Source organism: Corvus moneduloides, chromosome 6 (assembly GCF_009650955.1).
Source record: "Corvus moneduloides isolate bCorMon1 chromosome 6, bCorMon1.pri, whole genome shotgun sequence".
Classification (NCBI taxonomy): Eukaryota; Metazoa; Chordata; class Aves; order Passeriformes; family Corvidae; genus Corvus; species Corvus moneduloides.
In genome coordinates, this window is record NC_045481.1 from 4,200,531 (window position 1) to 4,226,925 (window position 26,395).

At 39.3% G+C, this 26,395-nt stretch overlaps 1 protein-coding gene across 2 annotated transcripts; it reads right to left on the reverse strand.

Moving 5' to 3' along the window:
• EXOC5 (exocyst complex component 5) lies at positions 1-26,384 on the reverse strand. Of its 2 annotated transcripts, XM_032111660.1 has the most exons (19): positions 26,266-26,384; positions 21,579-21,670; positions 19,142-19,289; positions 18,560-18,754; positions 14,327-14,391; positions 13,861-13,889; positions 13,605-13,714; positions 13,090-13,134; positions 12,841-12,981; positions 11,657-11,739; positions 11,005-11,214; positions 10,721-10,756; positions 9,682-9,829; positions 7,481-7,589; positions 6,556-6,676; positions 6,056-6,142; positions 3,706-3,814; positions 2,510-2,725; positions 1-2,361 (listed from the first exon to the last, which is right to left on the reverse strand). In XM_032111660.1, the coding sequence occupies exons 1-19, from the start codon at positions 26,290-26,292 to the stop codon at positions 2,173-2,175; spliced, it is 2,160 nt and encodes a 719-aa protein (XP_031967551.1). In that variant the 5' UTR covers positions 26,293-26,384; the 3' UTR covers positions 1-2,172. The 2 variants fall into 2 exon arrangements, with proteins under 2 accessions (XP_031967551.1, XP_031967552.1); XM_032111661.1 differs by lacking the exon at positions 10,721-10,756 and having other exon boundaries at positions 1,922-2,361.
• Between the last annotated feature and the right edge of the window lie 11 nt (positions 26,385-26,395).

A 26,395-nucleotide genomic window follows, 5' to 3' on the forward strand; every position in this document is an offset into this window, starting at 1 on the left:
TAAATTTGGTCAGTAAAATCACTTTTATTCTTTTACTTTTTTTTTTTCTTTCTTTTTTTTTTTTATAGAAGGGCTTATACAATTGAGTATAAATATCTTTGAGGAACATGGAAATGAAATGAAAAAAGTATCTGGAAGGAATTATTTTTATTGAGGAAGAGTTTACATATCTAAGTATTCACCTACTTTTTGCTGCCTCCTGTTAACAGGCATAATGGAAATATTGCACTGAGCATATGCATGGAAAACACAGCTAATAAAGCAAGAAATATGGTAAATACATTTCATACAACCTTAAAAAAATTCAAACAGTCATACAACAAATTCTGAAGCACTTCTGTGATCTGCAATCCCAAGATGATGTTCACTGTTCTGAAGTGTTAGCAAATTGACACTTTTTTTTTTGTAGAAAGATTTTGTATTGGTTCATAAAACCACAGCCTTAAAATTGTTGGCTTTCAGTTACAGAGGTAACAGAGAGGTATCATCTGAATTCACATCAGAGCTTTTGAGACAAAAATGGCAGCACTACAAGCAGGTGCCTCCTCCAGTGTCCAAGCCCCTTTGTGGCTTTGCCATGGCCAAGGAATAGAGCAGAGCAGCCCAGCAGAGCAGCCAGACTCCCTGGATACTGTGAGCCAGGCTGGCGTCCATTCCCTTGCTTACTGACAGAATGCTCCCCTAAATCCAAAATGAAGCAGGAGAACCCCAGCTAAGCAAGAGAAGTTCCAACAAGTCTTGTCAATATTGACTACACCTGGGAATTCATTAACAGAAGAGGAAAATAAAATTATTTGACCAACCCATAAAGTGAATGGATAGAAATGCTGCTCTGGAGGTGGGAGACAAAGAAGTTTCCGTAATGTGCTGAGCCCACAGTAAAAGGAACATGTTAGAAAGGATTTGTTCCACTGCAGCTCCAATCTGGTTTCCACAAGAACCCACTCTGAAAAAGGTCTATTTACAACAATTTCCAGCTGCTTGTGGAAAAGCCACCCCAGATGTTTCAAACACCAGTGTTGCTTCAGTTCACTGTATGCACCCTATGGGTCCATGTCAGGAACATCTGCATAAACCCTGGAGCACAACACACACAGAGTAGCCTCTGTCCAATATTAAAATTATGATCAGTGGAAGAGCAGCTTTCACACACTTCAACATTTTATATTGCTCAGGCACTGAGGATCAATTCTCTTCAGCACAAGGTTTTTGCTGGAGCCATTCCTGCCACATAGGAAAAACTGGGCTACATTTTATCCTTTCACTTCATTAGAATTTGAATTCATTTACACACAAAATGAGACAGGAGAAAAAGTTCTTTTACAGTAACCCAACAATGGGCACCTTCACTTGTAATAAGGATGCCTTAGGCAAGGCAGCTGCATTTACTTCAGGAGCATATATAAAATTCAGTGTGCTGGTATCAAACAGAAACAATAATGTCAGATCATACAATGCCAGTACATTCCAGTGGCCCCTCGACTATTAGGTTACAAAATAAACAAAGCCAAAGAACCAAAAATAAAATTAAAAAATCCAAAACTTTCCACCACTTTAGTTCTGTTTAGAATGCTACACAATGAATAAATTATGTCTTTCTGGGATGGTGTTTTACTCCTACATCTCAAAGAAATTCCAAGCTAATTAATTAGAGCAAGAAATTACATTGAGCAGGATAATGTTTTAAATGAAAGAAATGACTTAGAAACACCAATCAAAGATAATTTGATTATGATTAGCTGTGCTGAAGTCTAAGTCATTAAAATTGATGAAGAATGTTTTTACACTGGTCTATTCTATGTAATCCATTACCTATGCTATGCTCTGCAGTTCAAGTCTGACAAATGGTATCTGATAATTCAATATTGAAGACTAAGATACTTTCAATGCACCATTTGCTCTCCTACACTGACATGTTTCCAATTAAAAAAAAAAAATATCAGTAGCAAGTAGATTTGTGAAATTCTTCACTGGGAGAACTTAAGCTAACATGAAACATCATCCAGATTTTTACCTGCTCGCCTTCTACATGGTCAGGTTTAAATATGGCTGCTGCTTTACCCTGAACAGTCATTGTCCCACAAAAGTTACACCCATGGTTGGTAAGAAGTAATTCCCTGTGCTTTCTAACAACTGAGGCTGCCCAAAGGTGTGAGGTTTCCTGCCAGGCTCTCAGCTGAAGTGGCGAGCGAGACGAGCAGACCTGTAGTCGACACGCAGCTGGACAAAGGAGTGAAGGATGTTCTTGTCCAGGTTAGCAAGCTGTTCTCCTGAGCAAACCTGCTTCAGATTATCTGGGGCTACAACCAGAAGGTTGCAAAGTGCATGCAGGGTATCAAAGAGCTGTAAGACCAGCACAATCTGTGGGCAAGAGAAAACAAAGAAAAAAAAACCAGAAATAATTAGAGTTGCTTGAAGTCTTGTAACAGAATGTCCATCTACATCTTGAAAATGCTTCCTCCTGAGAGAGGATTTACAACCATAATTCTCTCCTCATGGACAGGCTCACCTTGAAGTCTTTGGCACACTTCCTGTACTCAGCCACGTCACAAATGGCCAGCATTCCTCCCATGCAGCTGTAGGAATATTGCTGTAGGTGTTCATAGATGAGGCGGTGGAAACGAACCCCAAGCTCCATCAAAACTGTGTCCACATTCTTACCATCCATGGAATTCCTGATCTTTTCCACTTGTTTTCTAACATAGCCACAGACTTTAACACAAGCCTAGATTCAAAAATACAAAGAAGTAAATAAGAATTTGGTAATCTACTTTCTAGAACTCTGCTCTTCTCAAAGTGGCTTCCACATCGTAAGCCGAACATCAGTCACTCACTTTAAACTTTCAAAACACATCACTGAACTTAGTCATTCTCCAATTAAGAACTTTCCAAATTTCTTTTTATTTGCCACACAAAGATGCAAAAATGTGAGTAGAAAGATGGCTGCAAGACAAGATTCTATTAAGTTATGGTTCGTATCAGTTCAGAATAGAACATTTTAACTTGGACTTTTAATTCAATGATCCAATGGGTGTGTGATCAAAAACCTCTTGTGAGTCACAATACAAATCCAAATTAATAGCTATACAGGGACTTTCACCCTTCCCACAGAGTACCAGACTCTACATCCTACTGCTGCACTTCTCCCATTCCCACCTGGCTGCAAGCACTCAGGGAATGCTCTCACTTCTTCCCATTGAGTTTGTTCCCTACTAATCCCTGCCTTGTTCCCAAAAAAGAGCCTGATGTGAGCCACCCCAGCACCCCTAGGCTGGAATTCAGACACACTCAATGGGAAGGACAACACTGTGCAGCAAAATGTTCGTGCCGTACCTGTGATGCTCTGCCATGTTCCTGCCATTCAGAGAGGAAAAAGAATCCAGCAACTAGAGAGTACCTGATAATTGATTTTCTGAAACTGATAGCTTAAAGCTAATTATCAGCTGAAAGCATTGTTCCAAATCTGGGCCTCTTGGGAGGGGAAAGAATGTGCCAGTTCCTCCAGCACCCACTGATTTGTGTCTGACACTAGATAAAAACTACTCATGTTCCTTTTCAGCTTGAGAAAATAGTCCACAACAGGGTTTAGAGGTGCTTGGTGCTAAATGGAAGTAAATTAAGCAAATGCACATGTTGTCTAATGGGAGTGTGGTAAGGAACATCTTGTACCTGACAACACGCATGAGCTGGGACTTTGTTACTTACATTTGTGTATTGAATCAAAACATTGTTTTCATCTTCTGGTTTGAAATCCGTCTTCTTTTGCTCTGCAGCCAAGATGTGCTTCATCTGTCCAATCATACAATTCAGTGTCCTTTAAAGTTACAAATACAGACCGGGTTTTCAAGGGAACTTTTTCATTTCCTTGATTTTCATATTTACATATACTGACATGATTCTGTATAAAACTAAGCAGCATAAGGCAATGAGGGAAAACCCCAGCACCCAGCATTTTTCTATAGAGAAGATATACTTGATTTTATGTAAGCAGTTAGGAAAAGGAACATCAGCCAAAAAAATCTCCCAAAAACTCTTTCCTCCAAGTTAGCGTCTTGGAGCACAGCACACAGCCTGCTGGCCTGCTACTTTTAAAGGGGACACACTAATTGTGAGGTAATCCATTCAAATCCAGCTCTTCAAAGAGACTGGATAGCATCCTTCAATGCAGAGAGAATCCGACAGAAGCATTCCAAGGAGGTCAGCAGAGTCAGATCACATTGCACATCAGTCAGAAGCAAGCATCAGAAAAAATACTTGGAAAATGAAGGAAGGGTGAGGGGGAAGAAAAAAGCTCTTCCTTTGCCAGAGCTTGGTACTTCTCTTGTTCCCAGAAATCTAATGGAGTTTTACAGCATCAATTATTTCTCCTTTATAGGATTTATCTGTTCAGCACATTATATAAGGTCAAGGCCCTGCTTTCTTTCGAGTCCAAAGCAAAGGTCAAACAGAAAAGCAGGCGACAGAGGCTGCAAACCTCTCCCAGTACCCACCTTGGCCAGGAACATCCCCCTGGCTCTCTTCTTTTCTACTCCCCTTCCTTCACCCCCCTCACCCCTCCATCCTTCCCAAAGAAAACTGTTAAGGACATTACAGGCGTTGAAGGATTCAAGCTGGAGTGGGGTGGAAAAAAATACAGGTATCCAGAGAGGGGAAAAACTTCTTTTTTCCTATGCCCAGAGCTCAGGCTTGCACTTCAGGTGTACTTCATTCCACAATACATATAATTTAAAGAAAGTATATTTTGCATTCTCCTCAATTTCCATTTGGAATAAATACTCCCAGAAGACTGTTTACACAAAATATATATTGAGAGACAGCCAGGTGAACTAATTCTGTTTGGCTAATAAATCACTTTTACTGAGGTAGATAATTGCTGGGAATGGTTTACAAGAAGCTGCATTTGGACTTTTCCAGATTGGATAAAGCTGAATCCATCAACATTTCAAAAATTTACTTTACGTTTTAAACTCATTCCTTTAAGCAAGACAATCAATTCTCAACAGCATCAGCAGCACCACAAAGCAGCATAGAACAGCCCCACAAACACATTTTATATGTGATGCTCATCTCAAAACAAATCTCTCTTTTTAATGTGCTGAAAACACAAATTTTTTTGAATTCTTCATCCACAAACCTCTGAATGTACTGTCTTCTGACAAGAACTTGTTCTCCTAAGTCTTTAAGAGATTAATTATTTAACTCAAACAGATACAAACCATTGTAATATGGACGCCTGACCTGTATGCATCTAGATCTAAGCTTATGGCCTCGGTGCTTCAAGTATTTCCAACTTTGTGTTTAAACTTCTAAGGTCACTTAGCAGGAGCAGCTAAAATCTCAATTGCCACTTACATCGCCTCTTTCCACCTTTCTCTTTGCACTTGCATAAAAATAATACACCAAATCAAAAGTAGGGCATCACACAACAGCTCCATTTCCTAATATTAAGCTCGTTAGTTTACTTTTTTCCTCTGCTGCAAAACAGCTGTGATTTTAATTTGCAATTTTTATAGCTATCCCCTCATTTTTATTCTGAGAAATAGAAAAAAGATTAAATGAGTCACAACCTCAAAGCAAGTCAATGTCAGAATCAAAATTATTCCAGGTCTCCAGACTTCCACGACTCGGTCTAATCCATAGCACTGCACAGATCCCAGCAAATCATTTAACCTATTTTTGTCAAACCTTGCTCCTAATGGAAATCCTGCAAGTGTTTAACCTATTTCAATCAATGATTTCTCCCTCTTTCAAAGTAGAAAAAAACCAGTTTGAGACAATAAGGTAATACTGAATTATTGCACTCTTTCAACATAACCAAAATCCTTTAACATCCTTCCAGAAGCATTTATGGGTCAGAAATCTGCCATGGAAAACATGACCCTCTACTCACACAGAATCTAAATTTCCTATGCACAGTAATGTATGTTTATCTGTTTAAAAAAAAATTTAAATATCCATTTTGAGTTCAGGAATAATTCATGTTTAAAAGGACAGTTAACATGTATCACAAAGGTGTGGTTTAAAAGATTAAGAGAAAGTACAAATTTCTACTTGCCTATCAATGCCCATATCCAGCTTCACTTCCATTTGTTCTATGATGTCCTTTTTCTTCTGAAGGCATTCAGATAATTTAGGAGAGGAACTGTAACAGTATAGAAGATGTGTGACAGTGTTAAAATATCAAAACAAATTTGTCTGCTGGGTTTGCTGCTTCCAACAGGATCTAGCAAAGATTTCCCACCCCATCAGGAAAAGGGCACAGCCACAAATCCCCTTTAGTCCCACCTGGAATACAGCAGCAAAGTCTCCAAGGAGCAACATGTCTCTCCTTCCTAGCAATACTCCTGGAGCTTGCCCTCTGCCATTTGTTTCCAAAGGAACCAATTTGTTTAAACTTCCCTTCTTCCCCCTCCCATGACAGTATTTTATCTTCCACAATATCAAGCTGAACAACTCCAAGCACAAACTCCTCTTAATAGAGATGAGAAATGAAAAAGAATTGCTTCCTTCACCAAAAAAAATGACTAGAAGAAATGTTAATCAAAACAAAGGTACCTGATCAATGGCATCAGATGATCATTGAACTGCTTGTCAAATAAATGGAAAATAGTATTGGCCTGGTGGACAACATCCAAGAAATAAAGATTTGCATTCTTTGAATCAGAACAGGGAATGCCTAAAGCAAAGAAAGTTTCATTAGAATTGCAACGATATGCAGTTCTTATAATTAGCATGATGACTTTTTAAATATGCAGAATTTTTCCATGAATGCTTCAATCACAGGCTTAGAGTTTCAAAAATTTACCACGGTGCCATATATAGAACTCTTCTCGTAGCTATATTAGTAACAAGCATAAGCACAGAAATACCTTACTGGTAACATTTCTGAAAGCAAAACAGAGCAGTCAATTTAAAAACTCCTTCAGAACATGAGTTTGATGCTGTCTTGTAAGAAAGACGGGTTCTAACTGTGAGATTTTAACTTCTTTAAACAAGAAGTTTTCTTATTTACTGTCACGCCAAACACATGAATATACAAACAAGCACAGAATTCCCATAAACAAACACTATTAATATTTTTATATTAATATATTTATATATTATATATATTATTTATATATAATATTATATATTAATATTATATTAATATTATATATTATATATTATATATTATATTAATATATTTATATTAATATAAAAATATTCTCCTATTACGACACAGAATACAGAGATAGGGAATGCTGATGTCCCAATTTCTGTGATAAAAAAGTTTTTGAAGACAGAAGCACGTTTCCATCCGTGCATCAATTCTCCAAATGAAAGTTACACTTTAGAAGCCATTAAATGTCGACCCCCAAACACACTAAACAAATTTCATTTAACCAACACATCCTGAATAAGGCCAATCAATAAGGCACAGCAAAGATCACCTGCACAGAAAGGCCAAGGAGATGAAATGCTCAGGAAATACTGTACTCACCAGCAAGGCCTGTTTCTAATGCATAATCGATGTGTTCAGTACATAAGAACTCTACAAGCATAGAAAAAATTCTGAAAGCATTCTTGGGTAAGTCAGAGGGATCAGAGAGCTTTAAAGAAAAAGAAAAAAAATATCCTAAAGGTCAGTTCTACATAGATTTGAAAGTTTACTGGATATTGCATAGGGGATAAGCTTAAAATGTAACAAGTATTCCAGATTAATTGGAATTTTATTCTAAATGAAAAATATCCATACAGAGAATTATTCACAACAGCCTATAATATCAATAAACCCTTCAGCATTTACAGGTAAACTGAAGCTGCTACAGGATGCTACAATAAGCAAAAGCATAAACAGTTTCTAATAATAAGAGTAATAATAAAAGAGGATATAAATTAATAGTCCTTACAGCAGTTTTCCAGATGCAGTCGCAGGAATTACCTAACCTGTATGCCACTAGATGCTGGGAAAATGCATACAGAAGAGATTACTCTATCCATACCTTGCATTTTTATTCTTTTAATACTCTCCTGGCACTGGCCACAGTGAGAAGCAGGACCCTGGGTTAGCTGGACCTCCAGTTTGTGTTCTTTTATCACTGGAGCAAAAATAATGCAGCTGAACCTCGGCTACGTTTAGCACAGTTCAGCTGGAGTCAATGGAGCATGAACACTTTTATTAAGTGCAGCAATGCCCACATTTACACTCAGCATCTGGACTTTGATGAGCTGTAAGCAACGTGGGATTTCGGACAGCAACCTATCAGTAAATCCTTTTTCTAAAGAAAAACGTGACAGGGCTTTTGTACCTAGGAAATACAGCTTTGGTTCTTAAGGAATTAGGTGAAGACTTTTATGAAGCTTCAAGGAAGAAAGATTACTACTGCAACTCGAGGTAATTTACACAACACTCACAAATATTTCTACTGTATTTCCCCCAAAAAAACTCAAAAACCCAACACCAGAGACTCCCAAATGGTGAAACATTTAAATATATGGCTACAGCAGAATTACTGACTTACTCTTCCTAAAGCAATCCCAGCTGGCAGAGCCAGGGTATCTGCACACATCTGCTATGTGACATAAATACCACGATTAGTTAGCCAGGGACTAACTCATCTTTTGCACAGTGAGTTGCCTTGACTACACACCCCTAAATTCTAAAACCTTAATTCTGGAAATCTCCTTATATGCCAAGATCCACTGGGGTTTCCACCCCATGACAATTATTTTAAAATAATTTATATTAAATCTGATCCCAACAGGAAGGCAGAAAAAAAAAAAGGGGGGCTATGCATATTTGGAAAAGGTTAGTTTATATCATGAATTTAACAATTGCTTCTAGCAACTATGATATTGAGAAAAATAATGATGTACCTGCTTGCCTTACAGTCACTGATTCTCACCCTGAGGAAGGTGGTGATCCCAAGGGTGTGCAGGTAACAGTCCCGTGCCTGTACTCTGTTCTATCTTTGGCCCCACTAAGTTTATAAAATATTAAAACATCTAAATATGTGATGCGAAGTTTTTCTGTGCTAAGCTCTTTGAGAATGTTAAAGGAATGAAAATTTCCTAGCAATCAGTGTGTTCAGCTAATAAACAAATCACTAACACTTAAGCCTGCAATTAAATTTCAAGGGTTTTCATTTACACCAAGTACCAGACAAATATGATTGACAGGCAGTAAAACCAGCAATTTAATCAGAAGTAAAATACCTTTTTCATGTTAGTCTAAAGCATTTAAGGAACTGCAGAGGGTTACCAATGTAAACAATGTTTAAGACTACTCCTCTCAGCATTTTATTGGTGATCATTCACTAGTGTAATAAGAAATTACACTTGAGACAGGAAAACAACTGTTGAACTATTCAGTGTATTTTTAAAGCAGGAAAAGAAAACCACACTAAAGGTTTCTCAGATGTGGGGTCTAATTTAGTAAGAAAAGCAATGTAGCCAGTAGGTTTAACCATCCCCACTTCTTCCAAAAATAGGCAGCATTAATACTCACAAAATACAACTAGATCCACATGGAAATGCAAACCCTCAGCCTCCACTGTGGCTCCATTTCCATAAAAAACACAAAGGAGAATTTGACAGTGTCCTTTCTTCTTCCTATCACACCTCAACCACAAATTTAAGCCCAAAGCTTGACTTCACACACAAAACTATACCACTAAGGGAGATCACAGGAAGCAAACTTACCCTGTGACATCTTTCAAAAGCTTGTTTGGTTTCTTGCAAAAGGTTAACCACCACTTCTTGTGACAGGAAAGTTTCCCCATGTGTGTCAATGCTTGGCCCCAGGGGTAAGTTTGTTCGTTGCCTTAGTCTCTCTTTGAGGTCTTGAATACTGGAACAAAGATTGACCCCAAGAACATTTCACTGGGTAGAAATTTTGGTCCTCAAACTCAACAACAATTTAGGCTCTTTTAGTTGTTAACTCAAAAAACAGGACCCAAGACACAGTTTAGGATGTGCAAGCATTAAGACAAATCTTGCAAGCTTTAAAAACAAAAATTGCCAGTAAATGCAAAACTACCACCTCTGATTCCATGGTCAACTGTGTTCTAGCATGGCATGTTCACACATGGGAGCAGCTACTCCCCTTTGTGGGATAAGAGTGATTTCACTGCAATCCTACAGCACTTACGCTCTGTGGACAAATTTAGCCTCCATCCACTCTGTCACACTGCACTTTCCAAACACTAATGAGAGCTTCCTATCTCATCCACACCCACAAATCCTCTCATCCTCATCCATTATCTCAGCAGTCCTTGATTTAGTCAAGCATGCTCCGACACATTTCCATGCATAAAACAACCCATACAGTTACACACTACAATAAATTTAATTTTCCCCAAGAAAATTAAATTGTCATCTTTGCTTTTTTTTTTTCATTACTTCACTGCTGCTTTTTCCATATCATTCCTCATTCCTGACACACTGAACCCAGCAGCTCTTTGAAAGGTGCAGTAGCCTTAGCACCTCTGCTTCATACAGGTTTTAATATGTCCTATCCCACTTCTCACTACTCCTTCATTAGTTTTTCTACCCTGAGGATAATGAAGTCTTGTTTTACCTTTCTCTAAGTCCATTGCATCTTCTGGGCTCACTAAGAGCTTTCTCACTGACATTGCTATGGTCTTTTCCCCTTCCTAGGTCTTGGGAGGGGACCACAAGACCTGGGCAGGTGAAAAAAAATGTATGCTTTTAGATAAACACATATACATGCTTTAGGTACCTTAGTTTTGCTTCAGTCCTTTTGTGGATCTGGATCCTAAGTTGAAACATAGGTTTAACTGGTATTTTTCATTTCCAGCATGTACAAATACCATACACTGAGTACATTTCACATGTACTGAGAGCAACACACTTTTGAGCAGAATATAAAGTAAAAGCAAATTATAAAAAGCTGTAGGTCTTTGGCAGGTCATCACTGTGCATCTGACATGGCAAATACAGCTTTTCACCCCTCACCACCTCCCTTCCACTTTAAAATTATGAAACTTCCCAGAAGGAACTTACCCTCCAGTGCCAATGGACCTCTTCTGGTGGTTTTTGGAATCATAATAGCGTTGCAGAATCATAGCACTCCTACTTTTCAAATAGCCAATTTCCACCTCAATGTAATTCTCCAAGTAGGAAATGAAAATGGCCTTGATAAGCTTAGACAAGAAAGTCTGCTTATCAGTACCCAAGTTAAATTCCATCAATTTGCTTGACAGATTAGTGGTTCTTTATGCAAAAGAAACAAAGAAGGGAAGGGGAGGAAAAGGTTGATTGTGGATGAATTACAGCATTACATGCTTGTAAAGTACACAGCACAGTGTACTTTACACAGTGATTAAGACTTGGAGCAGTTTTACATTTAAGTAAAGGATTTCACATAATTCATGTTTAATTACACACAGCACCACTGCAATCAAGTTGCCAGTGAGATGGGGAGGACTGGCTTTTGCACAGTTTTAAAATTACTCTTGAAGAATCACAATAATTCCCATTGAAAATAAGAATGGCCATTTTAAACTTTCCTTAGGAAACCCTTCACTGTAAAGGTCAATAGACATAACAATTTTTCAGCTTTTATGAGTAGTTTTTTGCTTCTTTTTCTTGACAATAAATCCACTTATTTTCCAGTAATTTCAATCCAATAATTTCATCATTGATATATAAATACCTTGTATATAGATCATAGAGATTCTTAAGATACTGTTCTGCATCTGATTTCCTGTGTTCTTCCAGCTGGTCCTTCACATAACTCTGTAAAATTTGGTACACCGGTTAGAAGATCAACTGGAAACCACAGGTCATGCTCACTACTTCCTAGATTACATGGAATTTCCTGCAAAGTATAGATCTTACTAAATGCAATTCACCTCTCCTTTGTTTTTTAAATCTCTAATTCACACTTCCTGCATTATCCACAGAGAGAGTTAAACACACCTGTAGAAGAAAATGATTTAATACTACAAAACAGTAATGTGTGAAGCAAAGACAAAAGAAAGATGGCTTTGAAAATATGTCTGACCAACTAACACAAAATCCCCTCCCTCATTTTAAGAATCAAAAGCACCAGAGGCCTCAGGGCATTTCTGCAGTTGAGAGTGGGGAAAGGAGATGGTTACATATTTGCTTATCATAATACATACATAAAGCAAATGAAAGCTTAGAGCCCTCTTATCGTCAAATATTTGGACAAAAATATTATTTATCATAAAATACTAGTTCAAAACTGATACACAAAATTGGGGTTGTAACACAAGCTCAATCTCTATACTGTAAGAGCAGCATCTCCAGGGAAATTGCTTTTTGCAAGGAAAGTCATGCTGCTAACTTTAAGCACTTAAGTGAGTGTATTTGCAGGATGAAAAATTTAGTATTTTCAATTATTCTAGATTTTCATATAAATATTACATTAGCTGCAAGACAGTATTCACAACATAAACTATTTTCATTTATTCAATGCTAACCTCACACATGACACCCAAATCCAAGAAGGAGCAAATTAAAGATGTGAAATGTGGAAGTTCTTTTCCTGACATATTCTTGGTAGGGGGCATAGAGAAGAAATCAAACTCGTGTATGACATCTCATGAATTACCCAATGAACACAGTAATTCCCTAATAATTTTACATATTGAGTTTGAGTATTTGCAGTCACCCTGTATGCAGAGCACAAGCAGATTTATTTGATATGGGCTTGATTATCTGTCTGAATTGTTACAGAGCAATGAGTTACGATTCTACACCCTTATACAAAGATTACAAATACTGTAAATTCTCATTAATTGCTATTACTGGATATATTTTTGTTATTAAGAGGTTCCTAAATGAACTTCAACATGTTAAAATTTGAAATACCTGAAGTTTAACTTCAAAGATATTTTGAATGAGTTTGGCTAGCACAGTCTCTGGATTGCTAAAGATTTCTCCAACTTGCTTGTTCACTCTCTGGCAGAGAACAGCTGCATCTTCAAAGACATCATTCCTCAGGAATGCACCCTAGGGGTTGAGAAGCACATCTTAGAATATATTTACAACAATCTATAGGACTAAATAAATCAACAATGTAATGTAAATAAAGGAATGATGTAAAACAAACTGCATTACCTCTTGACACTGTTTTATGTACACATCAACACAGTGGGAATATCCCTGTGGAAAGAGCAAAACAACTCAGTGTTAGAGCAGGTTGTTCATGCTTTCAGTAGAAAATGAAATCAAGGAAATACAACGCTTGTGAAAAAGTTACTGTAAAAAAATACAGACTCATTCAGTGTGTAGACTTTTCCAAACCCATTTTTGTTACAGATCTAACATAACTCCATTTGCCACCACTCTACATGGATCTACACCTCAAGTTTCAACATTCTTGCTCAAGCATAAAAGTCAGTAAAAAGAGATTATCTTAGAAAGTTCTCCACTGATGCTGCCCCCAACCCTCTTCATCTGCCTCCTTTATTCCCCTGCATTTGATTTCAGATTGAACAGCCCAGTCCTTCTGAAGTTACACATTATCTGACATGGAGGTTGTGCCCACGCAAATACATTCACTCAAAACAGGCACTTATTGTATCGTGGGTTGGTTTTATCCACATATTTAAATTAAACCCCTCAGTTTTTACCTTAAAGTGAAGTAGAACTGCTGCTACTTCTCTCATTCTGGAGATTTCTCCTCTCCGCTGAGCACTGGTAAACTCTTGAATTAACTGGCACTCTAAATCGTGGTACTTACCTGGGGAGGAAAGGGGATAACAACAAAAACCCATCAGGCTACGTAATACAGGCAAAAACTGTAATACTGACAGTATTGCTTACTTCTTTAATCATCTTTAACAATTCAAATACAGCATTATGGATTGAACTGGATAGATAACTTACTTGCTATCTTTGATTTTACTTCAGAAAACCTGTTAACAACAACAAAAAACCAGCATGATTAAATTCAAATCCACATCACATGAGAAATCACAGGCATCCCGGATCATGAATAGCAGGCACTCTGCTTAAAAATGAAAACATGTAGCACAAAGACGACAGAAAAGTTACCCGCTTTATATCCCTAAAAACCTACAAGCATCTAATTCAAATCTAGCATTAAGTCAGCAAAGCAAAATTATCCCATTAAAACTCTGTTAAGCAGTTTAGGATGTGTATGTAAAGATGATCCTACAACATGAGTGCGTGAACATAAATTTGAGAATAGAGAGAAATAAGCACACAATCCAGCTCAAAAGCTCCATGAATCATTAAGCACAGCACCAAAAAGGGAGACAAGAGAAGCATCAGAAAATCACAGCTATGCGAAGATTTACTTTCTTAAAAAGATGTTCAGATAGGTTTTTACCTGTCAAAAGGCAGTTCCTGTGCAATCAAATGCAGTTTCTGAATAATATCAGCTGCCTCTTTAATCTGGTGAGAGGAAAACATGACAGAATCATTACAAAAGGCCTGATTTTGGGCTGTTCCTTTCCTCCCCCTGCGCTGTCCAATTTTCATACACAAAGTTCCTATTTCTAAAGCTGCTTGACATACCCATGGAAGAGATCAACCCCTTCAAGTTCCCATATGTACTTCTAAGATGCTTAAGGTATTTTTATTTAACATAAAGTTATATAGGTCAAAATATGATGAAAAGTCTTGTTACATGTTCCCATCGGGGATGTTGGTGGAGGTGTGTGAGCTGCCTGGACAAACAGCTCAAAAAAAACCCATGACCATGCTTGACATGGAGAGGGGAGAAAGGGGCAAAAGGGGATCAAAGCAAAGAATTCTCCCAAAGAAGGAGAAATGGAAGATGTATTAGAAATTATAAACTCTGAGGTCCAAAGCAAAAATCAAGATGGAAGTCAGGTAATTACAAAGCTACAAAATAAGAATAGATGTATGAATACAAAAGTTAATAAATAGATAACACAGCATGCAAATCTGTGCTCTGTTCTGGGCAGCAAAACCTTTTATCAATTATTCTTCTTCCATCAATCAGCACAGGAAGGGGATCTAAGTGGTGCTTAGTGACTGCTTCGACGGAAAACACAAATTTCAAAGTGTGGGGAAGGCAGCTGGTTGCAACTGAACTTCAGTGGATTTAAGCAGTGCTGACTGGGCCAAACCTGACACAGCTGGAGCACACATCTGATGAGGAGCAGCTGAGGGAGCTGGGGGGCTCAGCCTGGAGAAAAGGAGGCTCAGGGGAACCCTCTCACTCTCCACAACTCCCTGACAGGAGCGTGCAGCCAGGTGGGGGTCAGGCTCTGCTCCCAGGGAACGAGGAACAGGACAAGAGGAAACAGCCTCAAGTTGTCCCTCCACGGGAGGTTTAGATTCATGTTAGGAAAAAATTCTTCACGGAAAGGGTTGTCACTGGCACAGGCTGCCCAGGGCAGTGGTGGAGTCCCCATCCCTGGAGGAATTTAAAAGCCATGTGGGTGTGGCACTTGGGGACATGGGTTAGTGGTGGCCTTGGCAGTGCTGAGGGAATGGCTGGACTTGAAGGTCTCAGAAACCTCTTGCAACCGAATTATTTGATGATTAAAAGCTTTATAAGCTGACACAATGGAAAACATGGAGAATATGCAGTTTATCTTGTTCTTCCAATTAGTGATGATCCAGGGAACTGAAGTGAGAGGGAATGAAGTAATGAAATCTTATTCTCCCACCACTTAGAGCAGGCTGGATTAAAACTTCTCAAAAATAGAAGCAGACACACAGGTAAGAATAGAGAGCACAGGCACCACACCAGGCTGGTTGTTCAGCAAAAATAGGGGCACTCAAAGTGCATCCATTCTGACTATTAAGAGCAGCTTATGTTTCGAACTGTCAAGTTACAATAGCCTCTTAAGGCAGAAGCTGCTACACTCCTCAAATAAATCCAATGAAAGAGCAGTTATTTCTATTAGCTTGTAGCATCTTTAATACCTAACAACTGTGATCAACAGAATTGTCTATATATTAGCAGTTATTCACCAATGCTACAAAATCAAAACAAACAAACAAAAAAAACCCCAACAAAAAATACCACAAACACAACATTTTCTTTGTTTCCTCTTCACACAATAGCTGTTAACTAACCTAGATTTTATTGAATTCAGGACCTTTTCTTATGCACAAGAGAAGCCATGACAAATCAATTCTCCACCGTTTCTGCTTAAACCTGGACATATTTAATTTTTAATTAAATGAGGCTTCTGTAAACCACTAAAATCAAAATAAATATTGATTTTGTAAAATACAACTTAAAGGCTATAATGTATCTGGGAAAAAACAACTGCAAAATCATGGGGGAATAATGGCAAGAGAGAATTTTAACAGACAACACGCACAAGTGAAAAGGCATAATGAAATGATATTAAGTACAGAACACAGAGAAAAGGACATAAGAATAATAGTAAACATATTAAGCAGGACAATGTTATTGCATGATAAACAAGTGAGCTGCTGGTCATTTTGATAGTTTAATTGTGTTAACTGGAGTGATTTGCTCACATCAAGAATCTTCAGTACAGGAGAAAGATTGGTTAGCTGGCAGCACAAGGGAAATTATAAGGATTCAGAGGATGAAGACACAATACACAGAAAGGGACAAGACAGCAAGAAAAACCTTCACAGAGATAAGTCAGAAATTGCTCAGTATGGCTGGGAGAAAGTAAAGTGAGAAGCAACAAATGGAGTGTAGGGAAAGAAAGGAATCCATCAGATTTTAAGAACAGACACTATTGAGAAAGTATCAATTGGAACATAACTGTATTATATTCTTTTTTGTGCCTCTCCTTTCACAGTATCCCCTCAATGTCTCAAAGAAAAGTCCACACTTGTGAGGGCTGGCAGAGCACAAAAAAAAAAAAAAAAAATCATAACATCGTCCATAACATTATCTAAAACCCCCATCAGTTTGAAGATCAGAAGACACTGACAAAGCACTAAGGTTTCACATTTAAGAATATTTGTTACTATCTCATACCTCAGAGGTATTTTTAGTTCAAAGATGCATTAAGATGTAACAGCTCCTGTCTGGGCAGGCTCTTTTACAAACACTTCTTCAAGTTAATGTTTAAACTAGGAGGAAAAACTTAAAGAATTCACCTGGCTGAAATTGGCCTCCGTAAGATAACTTGTATCCAGAAATTCTTGTTTGTGTTCTCACACCCTTCCCCTGGCACAAGACTTAAGGCCTTTACATTTGCCTTCCTCCAGATTTGATGAGGATCTTATTATTCTTTGGGGTGTACAGAAATTCATTTGTTTACTGATTTCCAGGTTTACCTTATTTATCTACCAAGTTTTTCTGGTCCTCCAACAGGATGTATCATGAAAGTTTAATTTACAAATAAAGTGAAAGTTGAATTCTATGAGCCTCTTGAGCAGACAACACATCATTCTCTAACTTATGTTTTGCTATTCACCATGCTGCCATTAAATATTTGTAAAATGCATGTTTTATTACTCCTTAGGAAAAAAGAAAAGAAAAAAATTATGCAGCTCTGGAAAAGGCTGTCCATAGAAGAACTTCCAGTATGCTGAAACCTTTGTTTCCCTTGGAAATCACGGAAGTTTTTCTCTGCTCCCTTTTGAATTAGGACAAACTATCAACTGCTAATTACCATATATGCACAGACCATGAGTCAAAAGTCACTGTGCACTGACTTCTTGGGAATACAACTATATAAAATGGTTAGCTTTTCATTTCCCTGAGAGATACCTCCAGCTCAGAGGGGAGGGGGTGACTATTAACCTGCTCTCAGGTCTTCTGTGAGCTGCATTTCAAGAACATCTTTTTTTGCCGAATGTGCAAATCAAGGTTTTGCTGTTTCCACATATTATAATTTTTTTCCTGACTACAACCATACCACTGCCGAGAATTTAAGGAGAGGGGGAAGATTCTTCAGAATATACCACACAAAAAAACCACCAACAAACCCAAATCAACAACTTTACTTAAAGTGCAGTGGGAAATCCAATGTGCCCTTTTGCTTAGAGCTGGACTCTTTTTCTTCAGTTTATTTCTGTTTGTCACACCACTCAGATTGTACTTGCTTCATGAACATACTATTGAAGCACAAGAAAAACAAAATGCTTGAACATTTCTTTGAAGTTTTCCTGCCTGGTTCCTCTAAATTCCAAGGGTGGAGACATAACCACAGGACTATACAAAGCCCAAAGGCATGCTGTGACAAAAAGGTATCCAAGGCCAGTGGACTGACCCAACAGAGCAAAGTTTCACAAAGAAGTTGCATTCAGAAACAGTCTGCTTTACAGGATGGATCTGAGGCAAGCGGTTCAAAGGAAAGAGGCAGATATTGTATTGCACTCCAAAGTTGCCCTCCCAGCGCTTCCCAAATCTCTGATAATTTCATAAAATGAAAAATGCCAACATTGCCACATTAAGCATCACTGAATACAAATGCTTTATCAGCAATCTGCAGCCCAGTGTTGTTAATTTACATTTCAGAACAATGAAACTTTAACAAGTCAGTCACTCAGTGGTTTGAAGTCTGACCATGGTAAGTCATGGTAGCAGCTTGTAATTAGGGCAGTCCCGCTTATTGCTTTGAACTGCTTTCATCCCGCTGACAGCTCTTACCTTTTCAGAGTTTGTAAAAACATCAGACTTCAGCTCTCCATCCAGAAACTCATTAAAGTATTTCATCAGCTTCTGAGCCTCCACAGCCCGTTGCCGTGGCGTGTTTACCCCCTCCAGCTGGTCACCAAGGTGACAGACCTTAGTTGCTACATAGCTGATGTGCTCATCCAGTTCTTGGAAATGTTGGAAGGCAACCTGGGAGAACACGGAGAGGGACACTAAACTCACGATTTCCATTTCATGTACTTCAGGAAACACAAGATTTCCTTCAGGAAGAAGCACCGTGAATGCAGATGCTGCATCTCAGAACCACAGAGCTACTCAGAACTGCTAATTAATTACAAACAACCCATTAAAGTTTAGTGTCTTCCTTTAAATTATTATGAAGACTCCCCACTTCCAGCATTGCTAACACTCATTAATGAAACATGCAGATAATCCCCCTTTGACAGGAGAAACTGTCACCAAACCCTCTTTATTCTTATCTGAAACAGCAACACCCTGTATCAAGAAATGTTAGAGGAGCACAGGATGCTTTGAAAACTTGCACAGCTTCCCACTGACTCTACCCTTTGGATTTACCTGGTTGCTTTTCTGCAGCTCTTGTACTTTCTTGGCAAATTCCTTTGCTTCCTTCTGGCACTGTTGTTCAAGTTTCTCCACCTTCCTCTGAATCCTTTCATCCATTACCTGTAATTCTTGGATATGATTTACAAATTCTTCCAATAATCTGATTTAGAATAAAATACGGGAAAACAGGCTTTAGTTTGAAAGACACTGTCTTCTGCAGAGCTTAAAACCCCTCAGAAAAAGCAATTTGCCTACAAGGCTGATCTAACCATGTCCAACTTAGAAATGTTTCTAAATTGTAAATTTAAATAAATAAATTTTTTAAAAATAAATTTTGAATTTATTTAAAGTTTAGAAATTTTCTGTTTCTAAAATCTTGTTTTAAACTACATCTCCCTGGTTGTGTAGCTCTCTATGCCAACATAAAAACTCTGTGTATGGTGGGCCAAAGGAGAGAGGAACACCAAAATATCAATCACTCAACAATGCAGCTCTGCCACAGATAAAAAACCCCTACATCCCCATCTTCCCTAAGTAAGTCTCATATGGAAAAAGAAAGCTTAGACCACTACATGCCTTCAGTGTAAGGGATACAACAGAAAAATATTTTCTACTGTACTTGTTACCGTAAAGTTATTAATAATTACTTACTGTAATGCTGATTTACAAGTAACTAATACAGTCATAATTTCACGTTGTTCTGACTGACTTCACTTCTTCCTATATCCATTTTAGAGGGCTTTTCTGCCCTTTCCCATCATTGACTTTTCTTTCAGACTCACATTTTACTCCTCCCAATCAAAGTACATCTGAATGCATTCTTGAATTTCCTCTGCTGTCTTCATTCTAGTCTCAACATCTCTCTCTTTCTCGCTCCTGTTTTTGTCCATTCTGTCCCATTTCAGTCATATTTTCAGCTCTCACTTTTCTAAATATCCCAGTCACTGGACAAGAAATGGATTATTCCCAGATCCTCCACAACCATAAAACTCATGCTAATAACTGAAAACATCTGAAACATTTCAGAACTCCGCTGTCCAGGTTTAATGTCAGAAGAGGCTTTTAGCCCAGTCAGTTGCATGAAGACACAACTTCTTAGAGAAAACTGGATTGAGGCAGATGTTGGTGACTCCTCTCCTTCACTCCCTGCTTGCCAGAAGCCCAAGAGCAAGCACATTGCAGTAGATTCCACAGAAAACCACAAGGAACACATCTAAGTTTACAGAAGTATATTGAAAATCAAATTTAATCAACAGTGACACAAAGCATTCTTTCAAACAAAAGCCTAGAGAAATGCAGGCAGTCTCTATTAATTTTAACAAACTGATTCAGGCTGGGGTTTGTTTTTTAAACAGGTCTTGTGTCAACTCAGCACTTATTCAACAACAGTGCTGAATATGTTGAGAAAGGAAAAAAAGCAGAAGAGGCAGCTGCTGGTCAGGTTTTCAGAAAAGAAATAAAAGACTCCAATACTCTTTCTAGCAAACAAAAGCAGCATCTTCTAAAAATGAAAAAAAGAGACACCAAAAGATCTGTTTGTTTTTTAATATTAATTTTGGCTCCCAGCTCAATACTAGAAGATGCCACAAGAAAAATATTTACTGTTGCAGGTTTCTCCTGATTGTCCTGAAAAATATGAAAGTGCCTCACAGAAGTTCACACAAGCAAACCAGCAGAAATGCAGAAGATCTGTTAAACTGAATTGGTACTGGTGCAAATCATGAACTACCCTAAAGTATATACTGGGCACAAGCACAGAGAAAGAGCTCCAGGGAACAATGTTGTGTATTTCCAGGCTTCTTCCCACTTAAACCACATGCAAAGCTCTGCATAGGATACAGGCCCCAGACTGAATGTCAAGGGTCCAGCATCTTGCTAGAAATTCAACAATATCCTTTCTCTTCTCACACGCCTCCAAAGAGCCAGAGTGCTTCAAAAGAAATGTCCTTTGACTGTGTCAGGTTAATTTTCTGATATTTTAGTAAATCAGATTAGCTTATCATGAGATCTCATCCCCAGAGCTGCCTCTCTTGCCATTCCACTTTTCTGTGCCTTTTATTTGCAAACTATTGTGTCTTAAAACAAGGCAGCTCAGGAAACTAAAGTAAGAAACTCATTAAATTGGCTTAACTCTCATAGCAGTGAAGCCTCGTATTATGCTTGAATCCAACAACTCCAGTACTTAGGAACATTCATGTCTGACAAGCACAAACAACATCAATTCTCCTTCATTCAAAAGGTCTCAATCAGAAAGTGACTTTCCCAGCTCTTGTTACTGAGTAATTAGTTCTGAATAATTGGCTCATGGTCACAAATTTTAGCAATTCTCCCAAATGAAAACCTCCTTGGACACACAGCACCACTGCACACAGGCTTGTTGTTATATGTGGAATAAAACAGTACAATTAGAGATACATTCCCTGTGACTATTGTGCAATTTGATTTTTACCTTTTCGGATCGAAAGCTTCTCCACCTCTGGAACCTCCCCCAGGTGTTCTCCATGCCAGGCGTTCAATGTATTCATCTGCCACAAAAGGCTCCTGGCCACAGAAGAAAAACTCTTTACAATGTGTCACAGCAGGTTGTTGATTCAGCAGGTGCTCACACATCATTTTGGAAGTGTTTAGAAGCTTTACTATAATCAAAAGTACAGTGTTGACAATTATTCCATCACCTCTTGGGTTTACGTATTTATTGTTGAGAACAATGCTTTTAATATGGTGAGTTGGAACATCAAGTCTAGATATTATCAGACTACTTGCAAAGAATTTGCTGCAGGTCTGTGAAGAGCTGGCTCTAAATGACCTTATTTGCAGCTGAGCTTGTGACTTGTCATTACAAAGTGCCTAAACCCTGCAGATGATTTGAGAGGTTACATCACCAGAGCCAACCATCAGCTGCACAGCAAAACACATCAGAGAATTCATCTGCCTACAAAAATTACGTGGCAAAATAAGGGGTTTTTACAGTTGTTCAACTCTCTGTCACACCATGGCATCACAGACAGAACTGATCAAGGCACTGCCCAAACAACCCAGCACAAGATGATGCTGGACGGAACCCAACATCAAACTGCAGCTGCAGAAACAGAACAGATAAAAAGGAGGAAAAAAGGCATAAAAATAGGGGATGAATTTGATTTCCACAAGTAGAAAAAACAAGGCATGAGTGATACTAAAACTCAAGGTTACACAAGCTTCTTCCATAATGTTTGCTGGTTCTTCCATAAAAACACCGCTCAAGGGTAAAGAGGTACAATTACTTTTCCACCCAACAAGGTTTTCTGAAGGCAGAGGCCTCACTTACAAACCCAAGACCTCCTAATACTTACACCAGCTCAAATGCTTCATCATGTAGTTAATACAAAATTGCTCTAAACACAATCCAAGTTCTATCATTAAAAATAATGGTATTTATCACTTCAGCAGCATTGATTAGGTGCCAACATCAGCACATCTAAGGCCAGTAAGAAAAGTGTTCTCATAACCAGCAGGACTTTATAGAAAGCTTTTAAATTACAAGCAGCAACAGTTCTAAAAGTGTGAAACAACCCAAAATAGAGCTGGGAGTGGCTCTGGCTAACAAGGGTATTTAATGAAACAAGTGAACATGCCACCACTGCCTTTGATAAAATTTAGTTGAAAAAAAAATGAAAGTAGTAAAAAAAACCCAAACTAGACCTACACAGGCGTTACACTGATTACTGTATCAATGTGTCTGAAACTTTGTCACGAGTAAGAAGGAGTGGAAAAACAGCATTACAGAGTTAGTTTCGTAACTAAAACCAAGGGTTGAAAAGCAAATATTGCCCGTTCAAGGTCTCTTTCCTCAGAAACAAATGATGCCCTATCCAGTCAGGCCCAGCCACTAACCAGGAAGATAAAAGGTTTTTAAACATACTTTGTTACATGCTGAATCCTGATAGACAGGGCAGAAATTTTATCACTCAATAACTCCTCATCCACAGGCTGACTCAAGTAACTGTGTTGTGCTCAGCCTCCTTGGCTAAACTTCAAAAATAACTGGTTGATACCATATAAAAACAATTTCCCTACAAGTCACTCATCTCTTTAACCAAATCCTTCCTGATACACAATGTGAAGTTTCCTTCATATGAATCCTTTTCATCAAAAGTCACAATGTCACGTTTTCATGCCAAGTGTAAATTCTCTCTTTATGCCATCTTGATATCTAAAAGTTTGGGAACACTCTTTCAATTTTAATTATAGATTAAACGAGTCACTCAGTGCAGTAACATTCCCTTCAGGGGAGGCCTCCAGCTTCCCAATTACCTTAGGGCTCTTTGCAGGACTCCTCCTTTGTATGAAAATCCCCAGTCTTTCCTCTGAAGATCCTGTAATTCAGCTGGAGCACTGCTGTGGTTACAAGGATACTAATGCCAAGTATGGAAGAACCCTGTATAAAGAGTTTACTGATACTCTGTGTGTGCAGATAATGTTTTCTACCTTTCTCCCTTCCCCAGACGTTCACACTAAAAGATAATTCACCTATACACACATAATGACTTTGAATATTTTTTCCTTTTTGTAAAACAATATTTACAGAGTTTTTCTGCAAGCCTCTTCTCCTAAGGAAATCTGATGTAGATGCCCCAGAACCCCAAAAAAATATTACAGTGCCAACCTTTCTCCACCCATCATGCCTCTTTACCCCTCTAAATATTCCTTGAGTGCATGTGTACACAAACAACCTGCAGCTCTCTTCCTGGAAAATACCTGTTTTTTCAAGAATACTTACACAGGAGACCTGTCCTTCAGGTTTTTTTAACCATATAAATCCTGTTCTGTATTATTTAAGAAATATTAACTGCAGTGGATATTATGTGCAGAATATTGATCAACAGAGAAATAAAATGAGCTTTTTCTTCCAAATTTCCACAGAGGATACCTAAAAATAATCTACCTGATTTATAAGGAATAAATGAAGTTCAACGGTGTCTTTTTAAGACATGATTTCCCAGGTTCCACTGCAGATCCAAAAGTTTTTACTTTAGCCTGTATCTTCCATACACATTTGCTTTTTTAAATGCTATCTTGATAACAGGGTTACTCATAGCTGACAGCCTAATTCCTATTTTAAGTCTCCTATCCTGCTCTGCAGAAATTGCTGAAAATCAGCTATTACAAATGTCATTTGCAAGTCCTTTGCCTGTTATCAGATGAGCCCCAACAGTCAATTTCTTGAGCTTTGAACTTCCCTCTGGCTCCAGATGAATTAACGTGATCCCATCCATTCAGCCAATACTCCTGATTTAATAAGAGATATGCCTGAAGTGCATGATAACCTGGTTTGATCTGGTGTTTACAAATGAAACTAGGCTGGACCCAGCCAAATTAAAAACCAGTTTAGAAGTATCCATTGTTAAATTATGCTTTAAGTTATGTGAGGGAGAACTGAGTTCATGTTGTGTCAATTTTCGGCACAGATCCTACTATACAATTTCACGTATCTCTACTGAAATTTACTTTAGAACACATGCTCATGAAAACATGGTAACCAAATTCCACCCTCAGAAGACAGCTAAGGGTTACTCCCATAACAAACTCATCTTTATGCTCTTATGTAAGGCAGCAATTTCAAACTAACTGACTAGGCAACATTAAATCAGTGGACATCAACAAAAACTCTCTTGCCTTCAGAATGAAAGAGAAGTGAAAGCAGGAGAAACAAGCTGGATTCCACAGTGGAAAACACAAATTCCAGCCCCAATCTCCAGGCAAAAATCTCACCTAATTTGCAATTTCATCTTTATTGCTATTGCAAAATGGAAAAAAGTTGTTGCATGACCCAAAGCAGCCAAAACATACAGTTTTCTTTCCATATTCAAGTTACCTGACACTCAGCATCCCACAAAGAACAGAACTGCACTGTCATCGTGTTGAGAAATCAAGGGGGTCCTAGAGGGTGGAGGGAGGGTACCATACCTGGCATCCAGCTACGGGAACACAGTATTTTAGTCCTGCTATTTTTTAAAGCTGTGCAAACCAAAAGATGTGAGTCATAACACTCGTGTGCCATCACAGTGATTCATAATTTCAAGTGCACACAATGCATTTACACAAATCCCAGATATAGGATCTTCCAGAGAAACAGGAAGACCCTTTCCTGAAGGCTGGGCAGGCAAAGTGAGTCCCAGTGATAATCCACGAGATGAACAACCAGCTTTTGAGAGACTTGGAGAGCAAATACAGGACACCTGGTGATGACACCATGTCCCTGTGAAGAGGAAGTAGAGACAAACTGTCCATTTATCACGGGTTTATCAGGAGAGCTCATGGTCCACGCCAGGAACTGGAGTCACAGAATGGTTTGGGTTGGAAAGGACCTCAAAGATCATCCCGTTCCAACCCCCTGCCATGGGCAGGGACACCTTCCACTATCCCACGTTGCTCCAAGCCTTGTCCAACCTGGCCTGGGACACTTCCAGAGATGGGGCAGCCACAGCTTCTCTGGGCACCCTGTGCCAGGGCCTCAGCACCCTCACAGTCGAGCGGGTGATATTATTCTTCCTAATATATAACCTAAACCTACTCTCTTTCAGTTTGAAGCCATTCCCCCTGTCCTGTCACTACACACTCTCGTAAAAAGTCCCCCCTCCATCTTTCCTGCAGGCTCCCTTCAGAAGGGAGATGATCCTCATGCGTCTCTTCCAACTACGGGCATTCTGTGATTCCACGGGAAGAATTTGACAGATTCCTGCTATTCCTGCCCTGCTCCTGCGTGGCCTTGCCTGAGCTATTCTCCTTCCGTGCCTCGCTTCCACCGCGGGTAAAGGGAGGGCAAAGTCATTTATTTCCTTATTTCACGCCAGCCCCACTGACACCTCAGCGCCGGGGTCAGGCGAAGGGGTGCCTTCGGCAGAAGGAGCGCGGGGCCGGGCCTGGCGTGGCCTGTCCCCCGTCCGCTGCCAGCACCCAGGAGCCGGCCAGGAGGGAGGCCCTGCAGCGGGGCAAGGTGGGCACCGCACCGCACCCCCCGGGGCGGCACCGGGGCTCCCCCGCTTCCCCAGCCCCACACACCGCCCGCCCTTCCCCAGGGAGAGGCCGCCGCATCCCCTCAGCGAGCCGGCCCGGCCAGCGCCGCCCGGCCCCCGGCCCGCGGGGCCCGCACCCACCTCGAAGAGCTCGGCCGTGGTGGCCATGGCCGCAGGGAGGGAGGGAAGGAGGGCGGCGGCTCCTCAGCGCCCCTTCTCCGCCGCCGCCGCCCCGCCGCTGCCGCCCATTGTGTCCTCCGCCCCGGCAGCA

Bases quoted from the DNA above. Each gene is read 5' to 3' on its own strand.
- EXOC5 (XM_032111660.1), bottom strand. From the start codon at position 26,292: ATGGCCACCACGGCCGAGCTCTTCGAG. The intron at 2,726-3,705 runs GTAAGTAACAAA...TTTTGAATCTAG, and splicing joins TTTTGATTCAATACACAAAT to GCTTGTGTTAAAGTCTGTGG. The intron at 2,362-2,509 runs GTGAGCCTGTCC...TCTTGCCCACAG, and splicing joins AGTGTGCCAAAGACTTCAAG to ATTGTGCTGGTCTTACAGCT.